Here is a 15,568-nt window from a genome sequence, read left to right on the forward strand (position 1 = left end):
GATCAGCCCGCCGGGCCCTCGCCGAGCAGGGCTCATCGCGCCCTCCCAAGCCTCACGCCGAGGGGTTCTGGCGAGCGGAGGCCACGGCGGCGGGCCCGGCGGGCCCGGGGCTTTGCCCGGGACGGTGCGGGGGGAAAGGACGGGGGGGGGGTGACACCGCACCGCCCACACCCCCCGCGCCCACGCACGCCGCGCCCCGCGCCTCCCCCCCGAACACCCCCCCCCCACCCCCGGCACCGCCCGTCCCCGGGGCCGGGCCCAACCGCCGGAGCCCGCCCGGGCGCCGCCGCCAGCTCCCCGCCCCGCCGCCGCGGCCGCCATGGCGGTGCGGAGCCGCTTGGCTTGGCGGCGGCGGCTGCTGCTGGTGCTGCTCCTGGCCGGCTCCGCCGCCAGCCCGGCGGAGGAGGGCGGCGGGAGGCGGGAGGCGGGCGGCGGCGGCGGGGAGCACGGCGAGGAGGCGGCGCGGCCCCACCACGACTCCTCGTACGGCACCTTCGCCAACGAGTTCTACGACCTGCGCTACCTCTCCGAGGAGGGTGCGGCGGCCGGGGGCCGGGGCGGCGGGAGGGGAGGGAGGGAGGGAGGGCCGGGCCGGGCCGGGCCGGGCGGCGGCGGCGGTTCAGCACGAAGGCCAGCGCCCGCCGCCATCTTCCGCCCGCCGCCGGCCGGGGCCGGCACCGCGGGGAGGGGGCTGCGGCGCGGCGGGTTCCCGGGGGCCGGGGCAGCCGGCGGCGGGCCGGGGGGCTGCCGGGGGGGGCCGGCCCCGTCCCCGTCCCGCCGAGCTCTCCTCGTGAAAAGCTTTCCGTGGTGCTGGCTGAGGCGGAGCCCTGGGTTTTGCGGGCTTCAGGAAAGCCCCGCGATGCCTGGAGTGGCGAGGAACGCTGTGGCCGCGTCGGGGTTCTGTGGCTTTTTCTTCTTCCGAGCTGCAAACGGCGGGATGTGAGAACGCCAGCGCCGTGGCCGGGCTGCGCTGGAACCGGCTCGTTTGGTACCCGTGGGAGAAGGGGCGAAGTGAGAAGTTGGGGTGTCCCGTGGCCAGCCTGGCGGCGATGCTCCGCTGCGGGCGGCGGTGAAATCCTGCCGACTTTATAGGTTGATGCTGGGCGATTAATTAACCCAGGCCCCTTCCGCGGTTGGTTAGCGGAGGCCGCAATCCGCAGCGTGCGGCGTGCCTTCGCTCTCCGCGGGCGCCGTCGGCAGCCGGGGAAGGCGAACGGCAGGCAGGCCGGGGGCTGCGCGGAGTCGTCGCTCTCGTTGTCCGGCTCTGCTGGGTCTTAACCTCGCGCGTGACCTCGGGTCGTAGTCCCCCATTTTGATACTCCCTTACCTTGTAATCCAAAGCACCTTTTATTTTACCTCGTAATGGGGGATGTCTTGTAAGGTCCTTTCGGTATCGGTTCCGACAGCTCTGAATCTGGTGCCCTGCACTTGTACTTGATACTGTCATTTGTAGCTAAGGAGTCAGATCGAGTTCCCTTACGGATTTCCTGAGGGGACTAAGAGTGCAAAAGAGACAGCTGAGTGGAGATCCCTAACCGTTAGCTGACTGTGCTGCTTTGTGCTCCTGCTCCCTTAAGTTAACTTTTGCCTTCAGTGTAGCAAAGCCGTGCTCCGGCATCCTTCTCCCTTGTCGACGAATGTAGGAAACCAGAGAAAAGTTTTGTCTTCAGTTATCGGTGTTACGTTGGTACCTGGATCCAGGACCATCTGAGCAAGGGATTGTGTATGTGACAAAGTAGTTCCTCGTCTGAACAACTTGGTTATCAGCAGACAAAGTAAATGATGTTGGAACCCTTTCTCCTTTGTATTATTGCTTCGTATTCCTTGTATTTTATTTAGTAACAATTCATTCTGATTATACAGGTTATCCTTTCCCTACTGCTCCTCCTGTGGACCCATTTGCAAAAATCAGAGTGGATGACTGTGGAAAAACCAAGGGATGCTTCAGGTCAGTTTGAGAAAAGAGTGCCGATACCTTTATGTTTGCAAATGCTGACTGATTGCCTTGGAGACTTTGGTATATGTTCCATATTCATTTTAATAAATGTTTGTTATTTAAGAACACACTTTCTTAGTGTTATGGACTATATTATTTGAGGAAACTAGATTATTTAAGGATCTACATCGTAGTTATGGACCTATGGTTATTTCATGTTTCTTGTAACATCACGAAGCACTTGCAAAACCAGGGCTGGGAAGAGCAACAGAGTAATACTGTGTGTAATTAATTGCTTGCTGTACTGTTTAAATACTACACATTCTTATACTAGAAGAGTAATAATTGCAAACACTTAATTAATGGTACTTTGTGTATAGCATAATACAATATGGTTTACTGTCATTATACCAAAATGCATTCTTTTATTTGTTTCTTGCAGAAATGTAATTAAGTTCCATAGCAGGAAATTGCAAGGCAAAGTTACGTGTATTTCCAATTCCACTTAGGTACGGTAAACCTGGATGCAACGCGGAGACTTGTGACTACTTTCTAAGTTACCGTAGGATCGGAGCTGATGTCGAATTTGAGTTGAGTGCCGATACTGATGGCTGGGTGGCAGTGGGATTTTCCTCGGACAAGAAAATGGTAAGACACGTACGGTTCTTCATGTTGACAGTGTGCATACTTTTACATGCTAGGATATAAATGATTTATATTTGATCTGTCACAAACAGAGTGCATAAGGAAAAACCGACTTGCTGAAAACAAAGCACCGTTTGGTCGCCAGCCTGGGAGCAGAAGCCAGGCTTACTGCCTTCCAGAAAACTGCCTCAGCGTTCCTAACATGTCCTTTCCCTTCTCCACGGTGAATTACAACAGTATTTCGGTTCAGCTCTGAATGTCTGAATCTTCTCAGCTTTTTGCCTTTTTATTAGAAAAGCCCTCAGGGATAAGCCAATTCATGTGGAAATGTCCTGTCACGCCTTATGTCAGTGTTCCCTGGACAAAAGGCACATCAGAAACTAAATAGAAAATAATAATTTTTTTCTTCAGTAAATCAGCTGACTTTCAGTGATATACATATAGCTTTCACCATTAAACTTTGGCAATCTTTTTGTTTGTTTCATACCTATATGTTGTTCTAGGGAAGCCACAAGTGAGTAACAAAATGACTGTTGCTAATTTAAACATAGAAGCTCTAGAAAGCAATCTTGTTAACATTTCTTCTTCCAACTCTCCTGGTTTTTATTAGATTTGGTTTTATGCTTATCCCTGTACTTACTTTTTCATTCAAAAGCTTCACTTTTTATGGTGTTTCAATGAGCAAAACAGGAGCATATACTGTACCGACTTTATAAAACCTGAGCAACAGATGACTAATGCAAACATGTTTTGTCTGCGATTGGTGGTAAAATGTTTAGAATTAAAGTGCAGTTGATAATGTAGGTGTTCGTAAACAGAAACACTCCTGAGTGTATAAAAAAGTGCCGAGCCTATGTCCTAAATCACAGGTCAGAGGACAGGAGTGTTTCTTGTACAGTTGTAAGCAGTAGTCCGAAAAAGGTACAGAATTTAGAAGTCCGAGGCTAGGACTCACAAAAGTCAGTGGCAAGATTCGCACAGACTTAATAATGTTTTTATCAGACCAAAAATGAGAAACAGAAACTGTGAGGGCAGGTGTTTTTCAGTCATTGCTGTATCAGTTTAAATATGACACTGTAAATAAACACAATGAAGCTGGCAGTCTTTTGAGTCATAAAGAACAGTTCACGCCATAAGAAACTCTTCATGTTTGATGTTGTGAGGAACAGTTTTTCAGCCAGATTCTGGGAAGAGTTTAGATGCCTGGCAATGCAAGTACTCAACAGGGTTTTCAAAGCAGCTCAGCACCTTTAAGGATTTGGCCCCAAGCTATCGGAGACCGTGTTAGCAGCTTGTAACTTTGCTATACCTGCAGTGGATCCCAGGGTCTCACCGCCTGCACCTCATCAGCCCCTTGGAAAGCACCCCACCCCCCACCCATTACGTTTCAGCCCAAGCACACCGAGCAGTGTGTTAGGTCTCTGCTTACAGTGAGAAGGATAAAGTAGGCATAAAGTAAAAAGGTTTTGCTTCCAAATTTGCTGCGTACACGAACTAGTGCCTATCAGTCAGCTGGACTAAACCAGCTAGCATTTGCCTTCCTCTCTGCTGACTTCATCCTTTTTCATAACTTCCAGGATGTTTTGGTGTCCTGGGATACAGAGGCTGTAATGGTAAAAGGACTCTGGGTCGGCACAGCGCGGCTGTGAGAAGTGGGCTGTGCCTTGGAGGCCCTAATCAAAATGGTGTGGCCTGGATAGCTACAGAAGTTCAGAAAAAGAAACTATTTTATGTCCTCAATAGATTATTTTTTTTTTTAACTCCTGTGACCTATTTCTATGTCTCAAATGACATTATTCTTTTCCACTTGCAGGCTTTTGTGCCTAGGCAGGATTTTGCAACGTCATTCTGTTAATTGAGATTCAGAATGCTCTTTTCTTTCCTTTTTATTTTTTTTGTATGTGAAAACAGCTTTATTTATGCCTCTGTACTTAAGAATGAGGGATTTGTACTCAGATGTATAAAAATTAAACTTTGAAAACAAGTTACAGAGAGCAAGCATAAGCTCAAGACAGAAGCTGGAAAGGTTGCCTGCAGCAGCACTGAGGTGCAGAAACTGTTCAAGCGCATGTTTTACCCAGTTGTCCCCTTTTTCCCCTCACTTTTGGCACATCTCTTACAAAGCCCCATAGCGGTATTCCCAGAGAGGTGAACTGCAGCCTTTTTCTCTCCTTACCCTGTAGCAAAGGACTGAGAGATGATCACACTAGCAAGCACCATGTCTGCCATCAGCATGACACATCGGAAAGATTAATATTGGGGAAGCAGGACCTGTATTTAATACGGCACCAATACCCGTGGCAGTGGAGTTCAGTAAAACACCATTCATCCAACTTGCGCAGTCTTTTGATGGTTCTAGACACGAAAGCTACTGTGAGATAGTACCTCTAAAATTAATGCTAATCCCTGATGGATGCAGTGCTCTGCCACTTTGGCAGTGACCTTGCATAACTCTTTTACCAGCTGGTTTAGTATTTCTGCGAATGACCTCTGCAAACAATTGTCTCACGCTTCCTTCTGTCCGTTGTTTCTTTGCTTGATTGTGATGCTTGGTGGCTGTTTCTACTGCATGAGGAAGCACATATTGATTACTCTTTTCTTGCATCTTACAAGTGTTCTGTATTCTGTTACTGAATGCTGAACATTTTTCATTTTCTCTTAAGAGATAAAAGAAGTGATGTTCCCTTAAGTGGACATGAAAAGAGATTAGAACAAACAGACTGGAATTTATGCTATTATTTGCCCAGATTGAGTAGATTCATCTCCTCTCTTTTGCCAGATTTTACTGGATTTCTGTCCATGATTTGATGCAGTGGACTTTTGTTTTCCTTCTACCAATATGCTTTTACCATGTAGGGAGGAGATGATGTGATGGCTTGTGTTCATGATGATAACGGAAGAGTCCGAATACAGCACTTCTATAATGTCGGTCAGTGGGCTAAAGAAATCCAGAGAAATCCTGCTAGAGATGAAGAAGGGGTTTTTGAAAACAATCGTGTAACATGTCGATTCAAGCGTCCTGTGTATGTTCCCCGAGAGGAAACCATCGTAGATCTGCACTTGAGTTGGTACTATCTGTTTGCTTGGGGTCCTGCAATTCAGGGTAAGTTGATTTCCGTGCTTCTGGCAGAACTGGGGTGACAAAATTCATAAATTTCTTTCAGTTACAATATTCTTACTAGACCCCCTTTTTAAAATGAACTAAAATTCTGGCAGCACGAGGCTTGAAACAGATAAAAAGGAAGACAAAATAAGTAATACTCCTACCTGTCGTGTTTTCTTCGCTATGTAGTCATTACCTCCACTCCCCAAAGATAAACTTAAGTAAGGATAATTCATAACTGGATATTCTGAATTCCTTTGAAGGATGTTTATTGTTTACCTGAATTTCATTTCTTTTATTCAGAAGTTTAATTTTGGAAAGTGGAGAAATGACCCTACTCACTGACAGTGTAATATTGCATGCTCCTGTAGGTTTAAAAATTACTTGGCTTTCTACCTGTTTCTTTGGTAGAGTTATAGCAAAAATGTATCTGACGTTATTTCTTTCTGCCCCTACCTATTAAAGGTTCTATAACTCGTCATGATATAGACTCACCACCTGTATCAGAGCGTGTTGTCAGTATTTACAAGTATGAAGATATTTTCATGCCATCAGCTGCCTATCAGACCTTCTCTTCTCCGTTCTGCTTGCTCCTCATTGTTGCACTTACCTTCTATTTATTGATGGGAACCCCATGACTGATGGAAAATAGCAAGAATTTGTCAGTGGAAGTTTCTCAGGATGGACTTCTATACCGATGGACAATGCATTTTTCTATTGGAATTTATATCACACCACCATCATCATCTAGCTGCTTTTGAACATAGTTAGCTTCTCAGAAGAATGAAATAACCATCTCCTTTGAGTGGCAGAGTGGTGACAAATCATTTAAGAGTAATCAGTGAACACATAGGAGAATATTTTCGGTGTTGTGACTACTTCCTTAAAAAAGGAGACTTTTGTAAAATCAATGTATGTGCGTGTGTGTGTGTATATGTGTTTGAGAGGCGTGTCTGTATGTCTGTTTAGGCAAATTTAGTGATGGACATCTTATCAAATAACAAATTTGCCTTCCAAATTGCTTCCAAAAAGCAAATTTGGGAAAATATTATAATGCTGTTTGGTACTTCTGGAGCAGACAGCACAACTCCACGTGCAGTTTCTGAACTTAAGGTCTGGATACCGACACAGCAGTATGAAACCCGCCCTTCAGTAATGGACAGTTCTTCCAGGTTTTTTTTATAATTATCAAGGGTTACTTGCTCTGGTACTTTCCAAAACTAAACTTGCATAATCAAGCATTAACACGATTTTTTTTGTTTCAATAGAAAAGAGGTGATGAATGTCTTAATAATAATAGTGTTTCCACAACCTTCTTGAAAGATATGGCTACTTCTTTTATGAGTGAGATATAAAGTTATTTAAACAAGGGAAAGGGAGAATACAGTAATATAAATTCTCCATACATAGGAAAAAACAGGTGTAAAACATACAGAATACAGAAGTTCCCAAAAAGCCATAGGGCATCCTCCCAATACATTAAATAAATTTTTGTCTTTTTATGAAAAAACAGTAATTTTACTGACATGTAAATACAGTTTTAAGCATTGTGTAGTAGTATGAAGTAATCTGTTTTTCCACGTTGTGTGCCTGTATGTCCTGTTCATGTTAAAGATTAATATGGTCAGCTGGTGTTAACTTAGAAAGAAATGGAAATATAATTGAAGCTATTTGTAAGGAAAGATAGGGAATGATAAGAAGAGCAGTATCTTCAGTTTCATGAAACCGTTGCTAAAATGTAGTTACTCTGGAAAAAGATGAGCTGAAGCGGAAATAGATTTTTTTAATCACTAATAAATGTTACAAAGATGAATGCTAAATATTACCGAAAAGGAAAGCGAGCCACAGAATATTGAGAAAAACTTTGAGTTCTTGTGGAGAATTTCTGTTCTTCACATAATAGGAAGTGTATGACACATGTCTGCATGTAGCAGTGAAATGTGCTTAGATGAGGTTGCTCATTCACCTCCCAACTTGCATTAAAATTCTGTTTGAATAGAATTAAATTTTAAATTGTGCCAAAGTTCTATCTAATGTGGTATGCTTGAGGACTCTATAACATACGATCTGGTAAAGTATGCGCTGGACCTCCTGTCTATTCTCATTGCTGCACGGAGTATAAAAAGATTAACTGGCTTTGCTGCTTTTGCATCATTATTCACAGGCTGAAGTTTGTAGACTAATTTTTTTAGGCTCAGCATTCTTCAAACCTATGCTTGAAATATAGGAATTAGATTGAAAATGAATTTATCTCCATCACAAACACTTTATCCCTATTTGAAAAGAAAGATTGCTTAGTAATATATATTTTCATTGATGTCTTTAAGGATTTGTTCACTTACAATTACTGGCCTAGAGTTCAGAAGGGGGAAGAGAAATTCAGAATGAAGTGAACTTTAAAAGTGCATATAGTAGCTTTATTTAGTATAAATTACTTCTTTCAGGTTGGATAACCTATTCATGATCTGATGACATGCATAGTGGAGACTTCCTAATAAGGAAGATCTGCTTTGGTCCACTGTGGCTGTAAAATTTAGCCTTAAGATTGGCTGATGCAGAGAGCTGAAGCCTGGCTAAGGAGTTTTGTATTCGGCAACCAGGTGAAGTGCAGAAATCGTTAGGGCAAATTCTTTCTCCTTCGTACTAATTTGTAGGCAGCTCAGATAGTGCAGTTCCTTCTCAGAGGTCTCAGCTATTTAAAGCAGCCCCAGGGTTGCTTTAGTTTATGGCCTTATATTTAATGATTTAGTTTCAGGCACTTACCTGCTTACTCACTAAAGGGCTAATCTAATAATTGAAAGGTACTGAAGGAGGGTAGAAACCCATTTTGGCTCTTTTTTTGTTCTTTAATACAGTGCTGGATTTTGGATAGCCTGGCTGGACCTGGGCACAGAGGTATGTTAAAGAAAACAATAATAATACCAAGGTAAATGTGCAACACCCATAGAGCTGCTTTCCACTTGCACGGAGTCAAATGTGCTTAAAGTTCAGGCTCTAAAACAACAGCAAATTCAGAGCAGAGGCAGAGTTGCTTAAGGATATGTCTGCTGCAAAGTATGAACTGCTTCAGTCTTCAGCTGTACCCGTGCTCTCAATTAGGGTAAAAAATACTTTTTTTGGTTTTTTTGTTTTTTTAGGTTACTTGTAAGTGTGCTGTCTGGTGTTCTTGTCATCGTCTTTTTCTCTTATTGAAGTATTTGCAGAAATGTGCACTTCTATAAAAAACTTTCACCCAAGCTTCAAAGTATTTAATTAGCACTAATTAAGTATTTCTAATCAAATGGGAGGACATAAAAGTCTACAACAAGCAGCCAAACAATCTTCTGTTTAGCATTTCAACTGATGGTTGAGTTTAGCTGTATTATTATTCACTAGTCAACTGTTTCAAGATTTTGCATACTACTTCCTAGATATTGGTAAAGCCATAATTCCTGCTCTAAACACTTTGCAGGTAGCAGAGGCAAAATAGAAGAAAGTTTAAGGGGAGCTGAAAGCTGAAAATAACTGGCAGATTAGAAGCAGGAGTTGGGGTAAGGTTCTTTTAGTGAAAAAGGTTTGCTGTCCTGTGGTGTTTTGTGTGAGCGTTGCTCTTCAGAGTGGGAAAAGCAGGAACAGGAGATTCAAGTTGACAAACCAAGAAGGTGCGAGAGCTTAGAAGTTAGTAGCTGGGAAGAAATATGGGAATAAAAAGGCCAAAAGAGAAATGAAGAGGCTGTAATTCAGTGGTACTTAACTTTGTGTGATACTTGGTAAGTCTTAACATTTGAGTGGGCGTAGTAACTTGCTATGGAAAGTATTTTCTTCTTCATGTTTGTTTTGAAAAGCAGGATTGATCCCTGTCATACAAAGTTGCTATAAGGTAACCTTCTTCAAAGTAATTTTTAAGTGATTCAGACATTTCAGATTTTTTTTTTGGATTTCTCTAATTAACAGGTACGAACACCAACCAGAGGAAAAGGTCGCCCTCAGAAAAGGAGGCAGACATCTCCAAATCATTTTTAGTTCCCTTATGGTGACTACTAGCAAGCAACTGTTAAAGAACACATTTCCAAAGTGCTCTTATTTTGAGAATTACTTGCTGCAGGGTGACCTAATATGAAGGCATAGAGTTTAGAAAGTGCCTGTTTAGAGTATGGTGTCCTTTGGAAATTTAACTTTGATTGTTAATTAGAAAGATAGTACTGGCAGAGACCATAAGGCATGAATTAATGTCCTTGAATACGTTCCTTCCTTGCAGAACAAAACGCAGTTGTGACCGTTGCTTTTTATATTAACCATATTATCACCCTTTGCTGACTCTGTCCATCTTATCTAGAATGCTTTACTTAGAGTTTGCAAGTTAGTTGGAAGAGAAATCAGGTGCTTTTATTTGTGACAGTGCCTATCGCAAAGGGACCTTGTTTTTTGACTGTAGTGTTTGACTGGTACTCTGCTACAAATAATAAGATAGGCCTGAAATTACATTAATAATAAGTACAATGGGAAAGAGGAAAAATAAGTGGAGAGGACTGGCTTTTGGAAAGTAATTTTTTTTCTTTGGTGGAATCAAATAACTATATATAGTTTTACGTATAGGTGAAGTACTCCCAGGTGCTAATTGATTCCCGCCCCCCAAAAAGCCTAGCTTGTTTGATAATGTCATTGGATACTGGATGATGCTTTCTTCAAAATTCTGTTCTTATAAGGGAAATACTCTGGGTTTGAAAGAGAACAGATTGATGAAATAGGTTTGAAATCCCTCTGTGGCCTTCTTGTCCTTCTTGATTGGTTTTGCAATACTTGGATAGCAAGAAAATAAACACTTGTGGCCTCCCTAATCTGAGGCAACCCCCAGATTGGGTTAAAAGTTGTCGAAGCTGTGTTTGGCACTGACTTTTCCAGTCTTCAGCACAGGGATTAGAGAATGACTGGAGCATGGTGTACATCAGCAAACCCAGGCAGTGGTTTTGAAGCTTGTTTGGGGCACCATATCCTGGGTCTGAACCAAGGAGAGGAGCCCTGCAGCTGCCTCTGTGTACTCAATGGCTGCTGCAAAATGGAAAGAACAAACAGCACGGCCCATCCTACACCAAATCCCTTAAACATGCTTACCTTCTTTTGCCAAGCTGTGGATGGTTTTCGTGCTGTGAGTGTCAATGTCTAGTCTTCCTCCAAAAAGTACTGTGCTCCTTGTCACTAGCCTATGTCCTGTCCCCTTTTCCACAGATGCCTTATGCTATTTAGCGAGATGATCCTGAGAAGTCTCAGCCTAGCTGTGAAGAGGAGTTAGTGGGTAAGGAGGACTGACAGACAGCTGTCTTCATGATTGGCCAGGTCACAATTAGAAATCTGTGTCATTGATGATACTCCCATTATCTGTAAGTAAATGACTGCTATAAGTTTAAGGGAAGATGCCAGCCTCCCTGTTTTTTGTCTGTCGTCTTACTTTCCAATCCATCTGGTGTATTAGACATTTATAAAGAAGCAAATTATTCTCCCTGTAGAGAACAGACCCTCTGTCTGGTCTTTCTGATCTCTTCTAGGTCCACTGGAAGTTTGTACCATGCCATATTCTAGAGGCAGAATTAAAGCTTATGTGCAAATTTCGTAACTTTAATCACCTTTTAAATTGCATTTTGTGACTCCTTGGTTTCCTTGGTTTCACACACTGATGTGTAGCAGGCATTCTTTACCCCCTCCCCCTTTTTTTTAAAAGCCTCTACAAATAGTTTCCCTAAAGACAAGTATCTGGTATTAGCTTTAGGAGAAGGAAACATGTATTTCACAGAATTAAGCGAGGTCTAATATCACTTATTTTCAGAGGTAACAGTTGTGAGAGTGCTAATATTTTGTATGAAGTATAATTTTGTATAGAGCCTTAGATTTATGACAGAAGTGGAAACATGTTTACCTGTTACAGTTGTTTGGTGTTTCACGGAGCTGTGTACGTGCATAACTTGCATGAACTGGCATCCCCCGTTTCAACCCTGACTCCACAGCGTGTAACGAACGGGCGAAGCAGCCAGCTTGAATGCTATACCGTGAGGCATAGGAGACCTCAGATCGTTTAGGACAGAAGAAGGGAGAGACTGGTAGTAAGGCTCAATGACAAGGAAGGGCTAATGGCTTTGGCATACTTCTTATTTTTGCATGAGTTTACACGTGGCAGAGCACGTCTGGCACTTTTAATCACAAGCAAATATTACTTGATGTGAATAGAAGAAACAGAGTCTGGCTTGAATGAGAATTGAGCTTTCATGCGGATCTTAGCTGCATAGGGGCTGATGTGGGCATGAGGTCAGACTCTGCCTCCAGATCTGTATCCCCATGAAACTCCAAGATGAGAGCTAGAGGCTCGATCTTGGCTGCGGAGGTATGAAAGCCTGTCAAGGTCCTGTAGACAGGAGTGTGAGCCGGCTGCTGCGGGAGCTACCTGCTCACTGGCCATTTTACAAACTGCTGGCTTGCGGCAGTTTGAGTGTCAAAAGATGGGGGCTCTAAATCTTTTCTTAACAACTTTCATTGTACATTATCTATTTCCTCTCATTAATATTTCGTTATCCGTTTTTCTGTAGCAGTGTGTTAGGGCTGAATGCAGCTCTCCCACAACCTGCCCAGCACAGATAAAGACCTAACTGGAAGGTTTTAAAGAAAATCTCAATTTCCTGAATACAAAAATTAATCAAAAGAAAATAATTTGGGATTTTTACCATATGTCAACTTTTCACCGCATCTTTTTTTTCATATCTAGTTATTTCTGTGCAATTTATATGTCGAGGTATCTGATTTTTGCAGATACAGAGCAAGATCTGGGTAAACCTTTTTATAAACCTGTTTTATTGGTATGAATTAATCACTTGGGTAACTTCCATTTTATTTTTTTGGTTTTTACAGTGGGTTTGGTAAAATTATGTATGCTTGAACTTGGTTATTTAACTTATCTAATTTGGGCTCAGATAGTGAGGCGAAAACAGTGTAATTTCAAAATGTCAAGGAGAACGTGTGCAGATTGTGGAGTTGATAGGTGTGAAAAAACAGACTTAAGACATTACTTTCTTTGAAAAATCTGTGATTTGAATTGGCAATAGCAATGACCGCTGTAAGGAAAGGGGCAGAATTTTGGGGTTTTTTCTTGGATTGTTAAGTAGTTTGAACTGCACTCTTGGAATCGTAGAATATCTCAAGTTGGAAGGGACCCATAAGGATCATTGAGTCCAACTCCCTGCTCCTTGCAGGACTACCTAAAACTAAACCGTATGACAAAGAGCATCGTCCAGACGCTCCTTGAACCCCATAGTCTTTCACAACTGTTGCTTTTGCCCTACTTCTGTGTTTCTTATCTAAGTAGGAATGCTCTTTCAAACCAACGTGAGGTTGGAATACGTGCAGGACTTCACAGCCCATATTTTAGAACAGCTGCTGCTCCGTATAGGCTAGTTTTGATCTGCAATTAGAGGCTGTTTAGGAATGTCCTTACAAGGTGAACTTTTGTATGGTGCTCTTAAGAAGCTTTCTGTAAAGGTGGTGTGCTCTTCATAGACTAGAGCATTACAGAATTACCTGGTAGCAGTACTTTTCTGCGCTGTTTCTAATTGATACTTGCTCAAATTCATGTTTACATTTTTAAAGAAGTAATTGGATTTTTCAGAAGTGCCGAGCAGCTGCCAGCCTTTTATAGCTCTAATGCCCACTGAGGGCAGTGAACATTTTATGGCAACTAGTGATTGCAGCGTGTTGCACAATTTAGTTTCACATCTCTCTCTTAAGCTTGACATTGTGCAGTTCAATTTCGAAAGATGGTAATAGTAGAAGAATAAATAAAGGAACAATTCACTTAGGTTGTGTGCCAAGGAGTAAAAATATTCTTGCTGATTTTTCACAACAGTTATCTGCAAAGTTTAGATTAATGAAAAATATTCTTCCCAGAATTAATATTTACACGATGTAAATTTGCTGAAGATATTTTTTGTGTGCATGTGTAAGTCTGAGAATTACACAAGAGAGTTTAAAAACAAAATGGTAAACTCTGCTTTGCAGATAAAAGAAGACAAAACACAGAATCCTATATGTTCCCTGACTCCTAGCTGATTTTTTTCGTGGGGCAGAGAGGTCCAGAAGAATATATAGAAACCCGAGGTGTTACATGCTAGGGTATTATGTTTGCAGTTTTTTATATACTAACCTTTTTTTCACCTTCTTTGGTACAAAAATTAGCCTCACATTAGTGTTTTTACAGTATTATTTACATTTTTTCCAAATAAGATGAAACGAGGATGAGTTCAATAAATCAAGAAAATACTGTCATATAGAGTATTAGGATAATAGGAAGGGAAGCACAGATGCCATGTCTAAATCTAGGAGGAAAAAATCTCATTATTTAAGTAGAGAATATGATATCTGCTTCTGATATATTGCACTGCTCACATGTAAAGCAATGATTTCTTTTTCAGTTTTTCACAGCTGGTGATATGAAACCAGAGGTAAAAATTATAATAGAAACAATTACCACAACAGATTTTCTCTAAAACTGGAAGTGTCATTCAAGTCTTGACACAGATAGTCAAAGATGAAATTCCAAACCTATTAACTAGTTAGAAAAGTGAAATGGTGGGACCCTGATATTTGTGTGTGATATCTGCAACGTTTATGTAGGCAGATATATTTTTGTTAGCATATTTGAAGCATCATGTGTTCTGTTTAGGTTAAAACAGATGCTTGGTATGCCTTGGTATTTCTGATTAATATATCCTGATGTCTGGTTTGCTTCAACCTCTTCACAAGTAAGCAGGCTGTCGTAGCTATGTTAACTCTTGCCACTTTGTTTTATATTACATGAAGCGTAATGGTTGAACCTGAAAGGTCATCTCTGCCTTTTGACTTTGTTCAGCATTCTCAAGACTAATATATAGATAAAACATACAAATAAGCAACTTGCAACTATAGTGCTAAGTGGTGTTCTGCATTTTTTTATGCTAGGCTCCGTTCTGTATGCCAGTACTCGGGATCCATGTCAAGCCAGCGAGCATTTGGTTGGGTAGAAGTGCAGAACTGGGGTTTTGTAGTCTGGAAGTAATCATCAAACTTCTTTGTGTTTATGCACTAGCCTTTTCAGAAAAATAACACTGAATGAATACATAATGGAATTATGGTGACCTACAGAACTACTTTACTGTCAGTGCATGCCCTAAAATACTGCTTTGTAATGTCCGTTTTATACTAAATGTTGGTGTTCAAGTGAGCCTTGTTAGCTGTTGGACAGTGACAGACAACAATATTTATAAACCTGTTACAATAAATGCCTTTTTAGTCTAAGAAAATGTGTGGTGTCGCATTTATAAGAGGGGAAAAAAAGGTTTCGGTGAGGCTAAAGGCATCTCTGCTGCTGCCCTGTGTTAACAATTCCTTCCTATGACAGGGGCTTGAATTTATTACCCTGAGTAATTCCACTTAAGTCAGTAAGGCTAGTCAGAGTAGAAAATTAACAGATGTAGGGGAATATTTTTTTTTTTCTTTTTCACCATCAGAATCACAGTGAAGCTGTAAATAAATGTAATCATTCATATTTTAACAAAGTATTAACCCAATTGTCATTTACTATAAGTAAGTAGGACGTAGAGGTTCCTATGGTGACCTCTGTGATGTGTTTTTGTAACCTATTTGATGCAACTATAATGAAGTAGCGAATATTACACACTTGGGTGTTTATCTACTGTCATTGCTGCCCCATTGCTTGGCCAGCAGCTCCTGAGGCAGCCAGAACAGGCTTTGTAGAAAAGATGATGATGAAATTATATTACAGATTGGGAACGGAGGGGAAGAACTCCCATAATACTCAGCAAAGAAAAGCAGCTGTAGAAATCTCTCAAACAGGGATGCTTCAATTTCTGACATCTCTAAGGTTTGGG

The 15,568-nt window shown here is 41.9% G+C and overlaps 1 protein-coding gene across 10 annotated transcripts; it reads left to right on the top strand.

Moving 5' to 3' along the window:
• Positions 1 to 319: 319 nt before the first annotated feature.
• FRRS1L (ferric chelate reductase 1 like) lies at positions 320 to 15,130 on the top strand. 10 transcript variants are annotated; one of them, XR_012763485.1, is made up of 7 exons: positions 320 to 536; positions 1,864 to 1,948; positions 2,446 to 2,584; positions 5,438 to 5,684; positions 6,150 to 6,596; positions 8,540 to 8,579; positions 9,136 to 15,126. XR_012763485.1 is itself a non-coding variant. In XM_075416711.1 (5 exons), exons 1-5 carry the CDS (start codon positions 320 to 322, stop codon positions 6,320 to 6,322), a joined length of 861 nt encoding a protein of 286 aa, XP_075272826.1. In that variant the 3' UTR covers positions 6,323 to 15,130. The 10 variants fall into 10 exon arrangements, 1 of the variants encoding a protein (XP_075272826.1); XR_012763488.1 differs by having other exon boundaries at positions 9,618 to 15,126; XR_012763489.1 differs by having other exon boundaries at positions 10,890 to 15,124.
• The last annotated feature ends 438 nt before the right edge of the window (positions 15,131 to 15,568 follow it).

Source organism: Opisthocomus hoazin, chromosome 3, assembly GCF_030867145.1.
Source record: "Opisthocomus hoazin isolate bOpiHoa1 chromosome 3, bOpiHoa1.hap1, whole genome shotgun sequence".
Taxonomy (NCBI): Eukaryota; Metazoa; Chordata; class Aves; order Opisthocomiformes; family Opisthocomidae; genus Opisthocomus; species Opisthocomus hoazin.

Excerpts from the sequence above, each read along its gene's own strand:
- FRRS1L (XM_075416711.1), top strand. The coding sequence starts at position 320 with ATGGCGGTGCGGAGCCGCTTGGCTTGGCGGCGGCGGCTGCTGCTGGTG. Across the intron at positions 1,949-2,445 it reads AAAACCAAGGGATGCTTCAG|GTACGGTAAACCTGGATGCA; the intron begins GTCAGTTTGAGA and ends AATTCCACTTAG. Across the intron at positions 5,685-6,149 it reads TTGGGGTCCTGCAATTCAGG|GTTCTATAACTCGTCATGAT; the intron begins GTAAGTTGATTT and ends TACCTATTAAAG.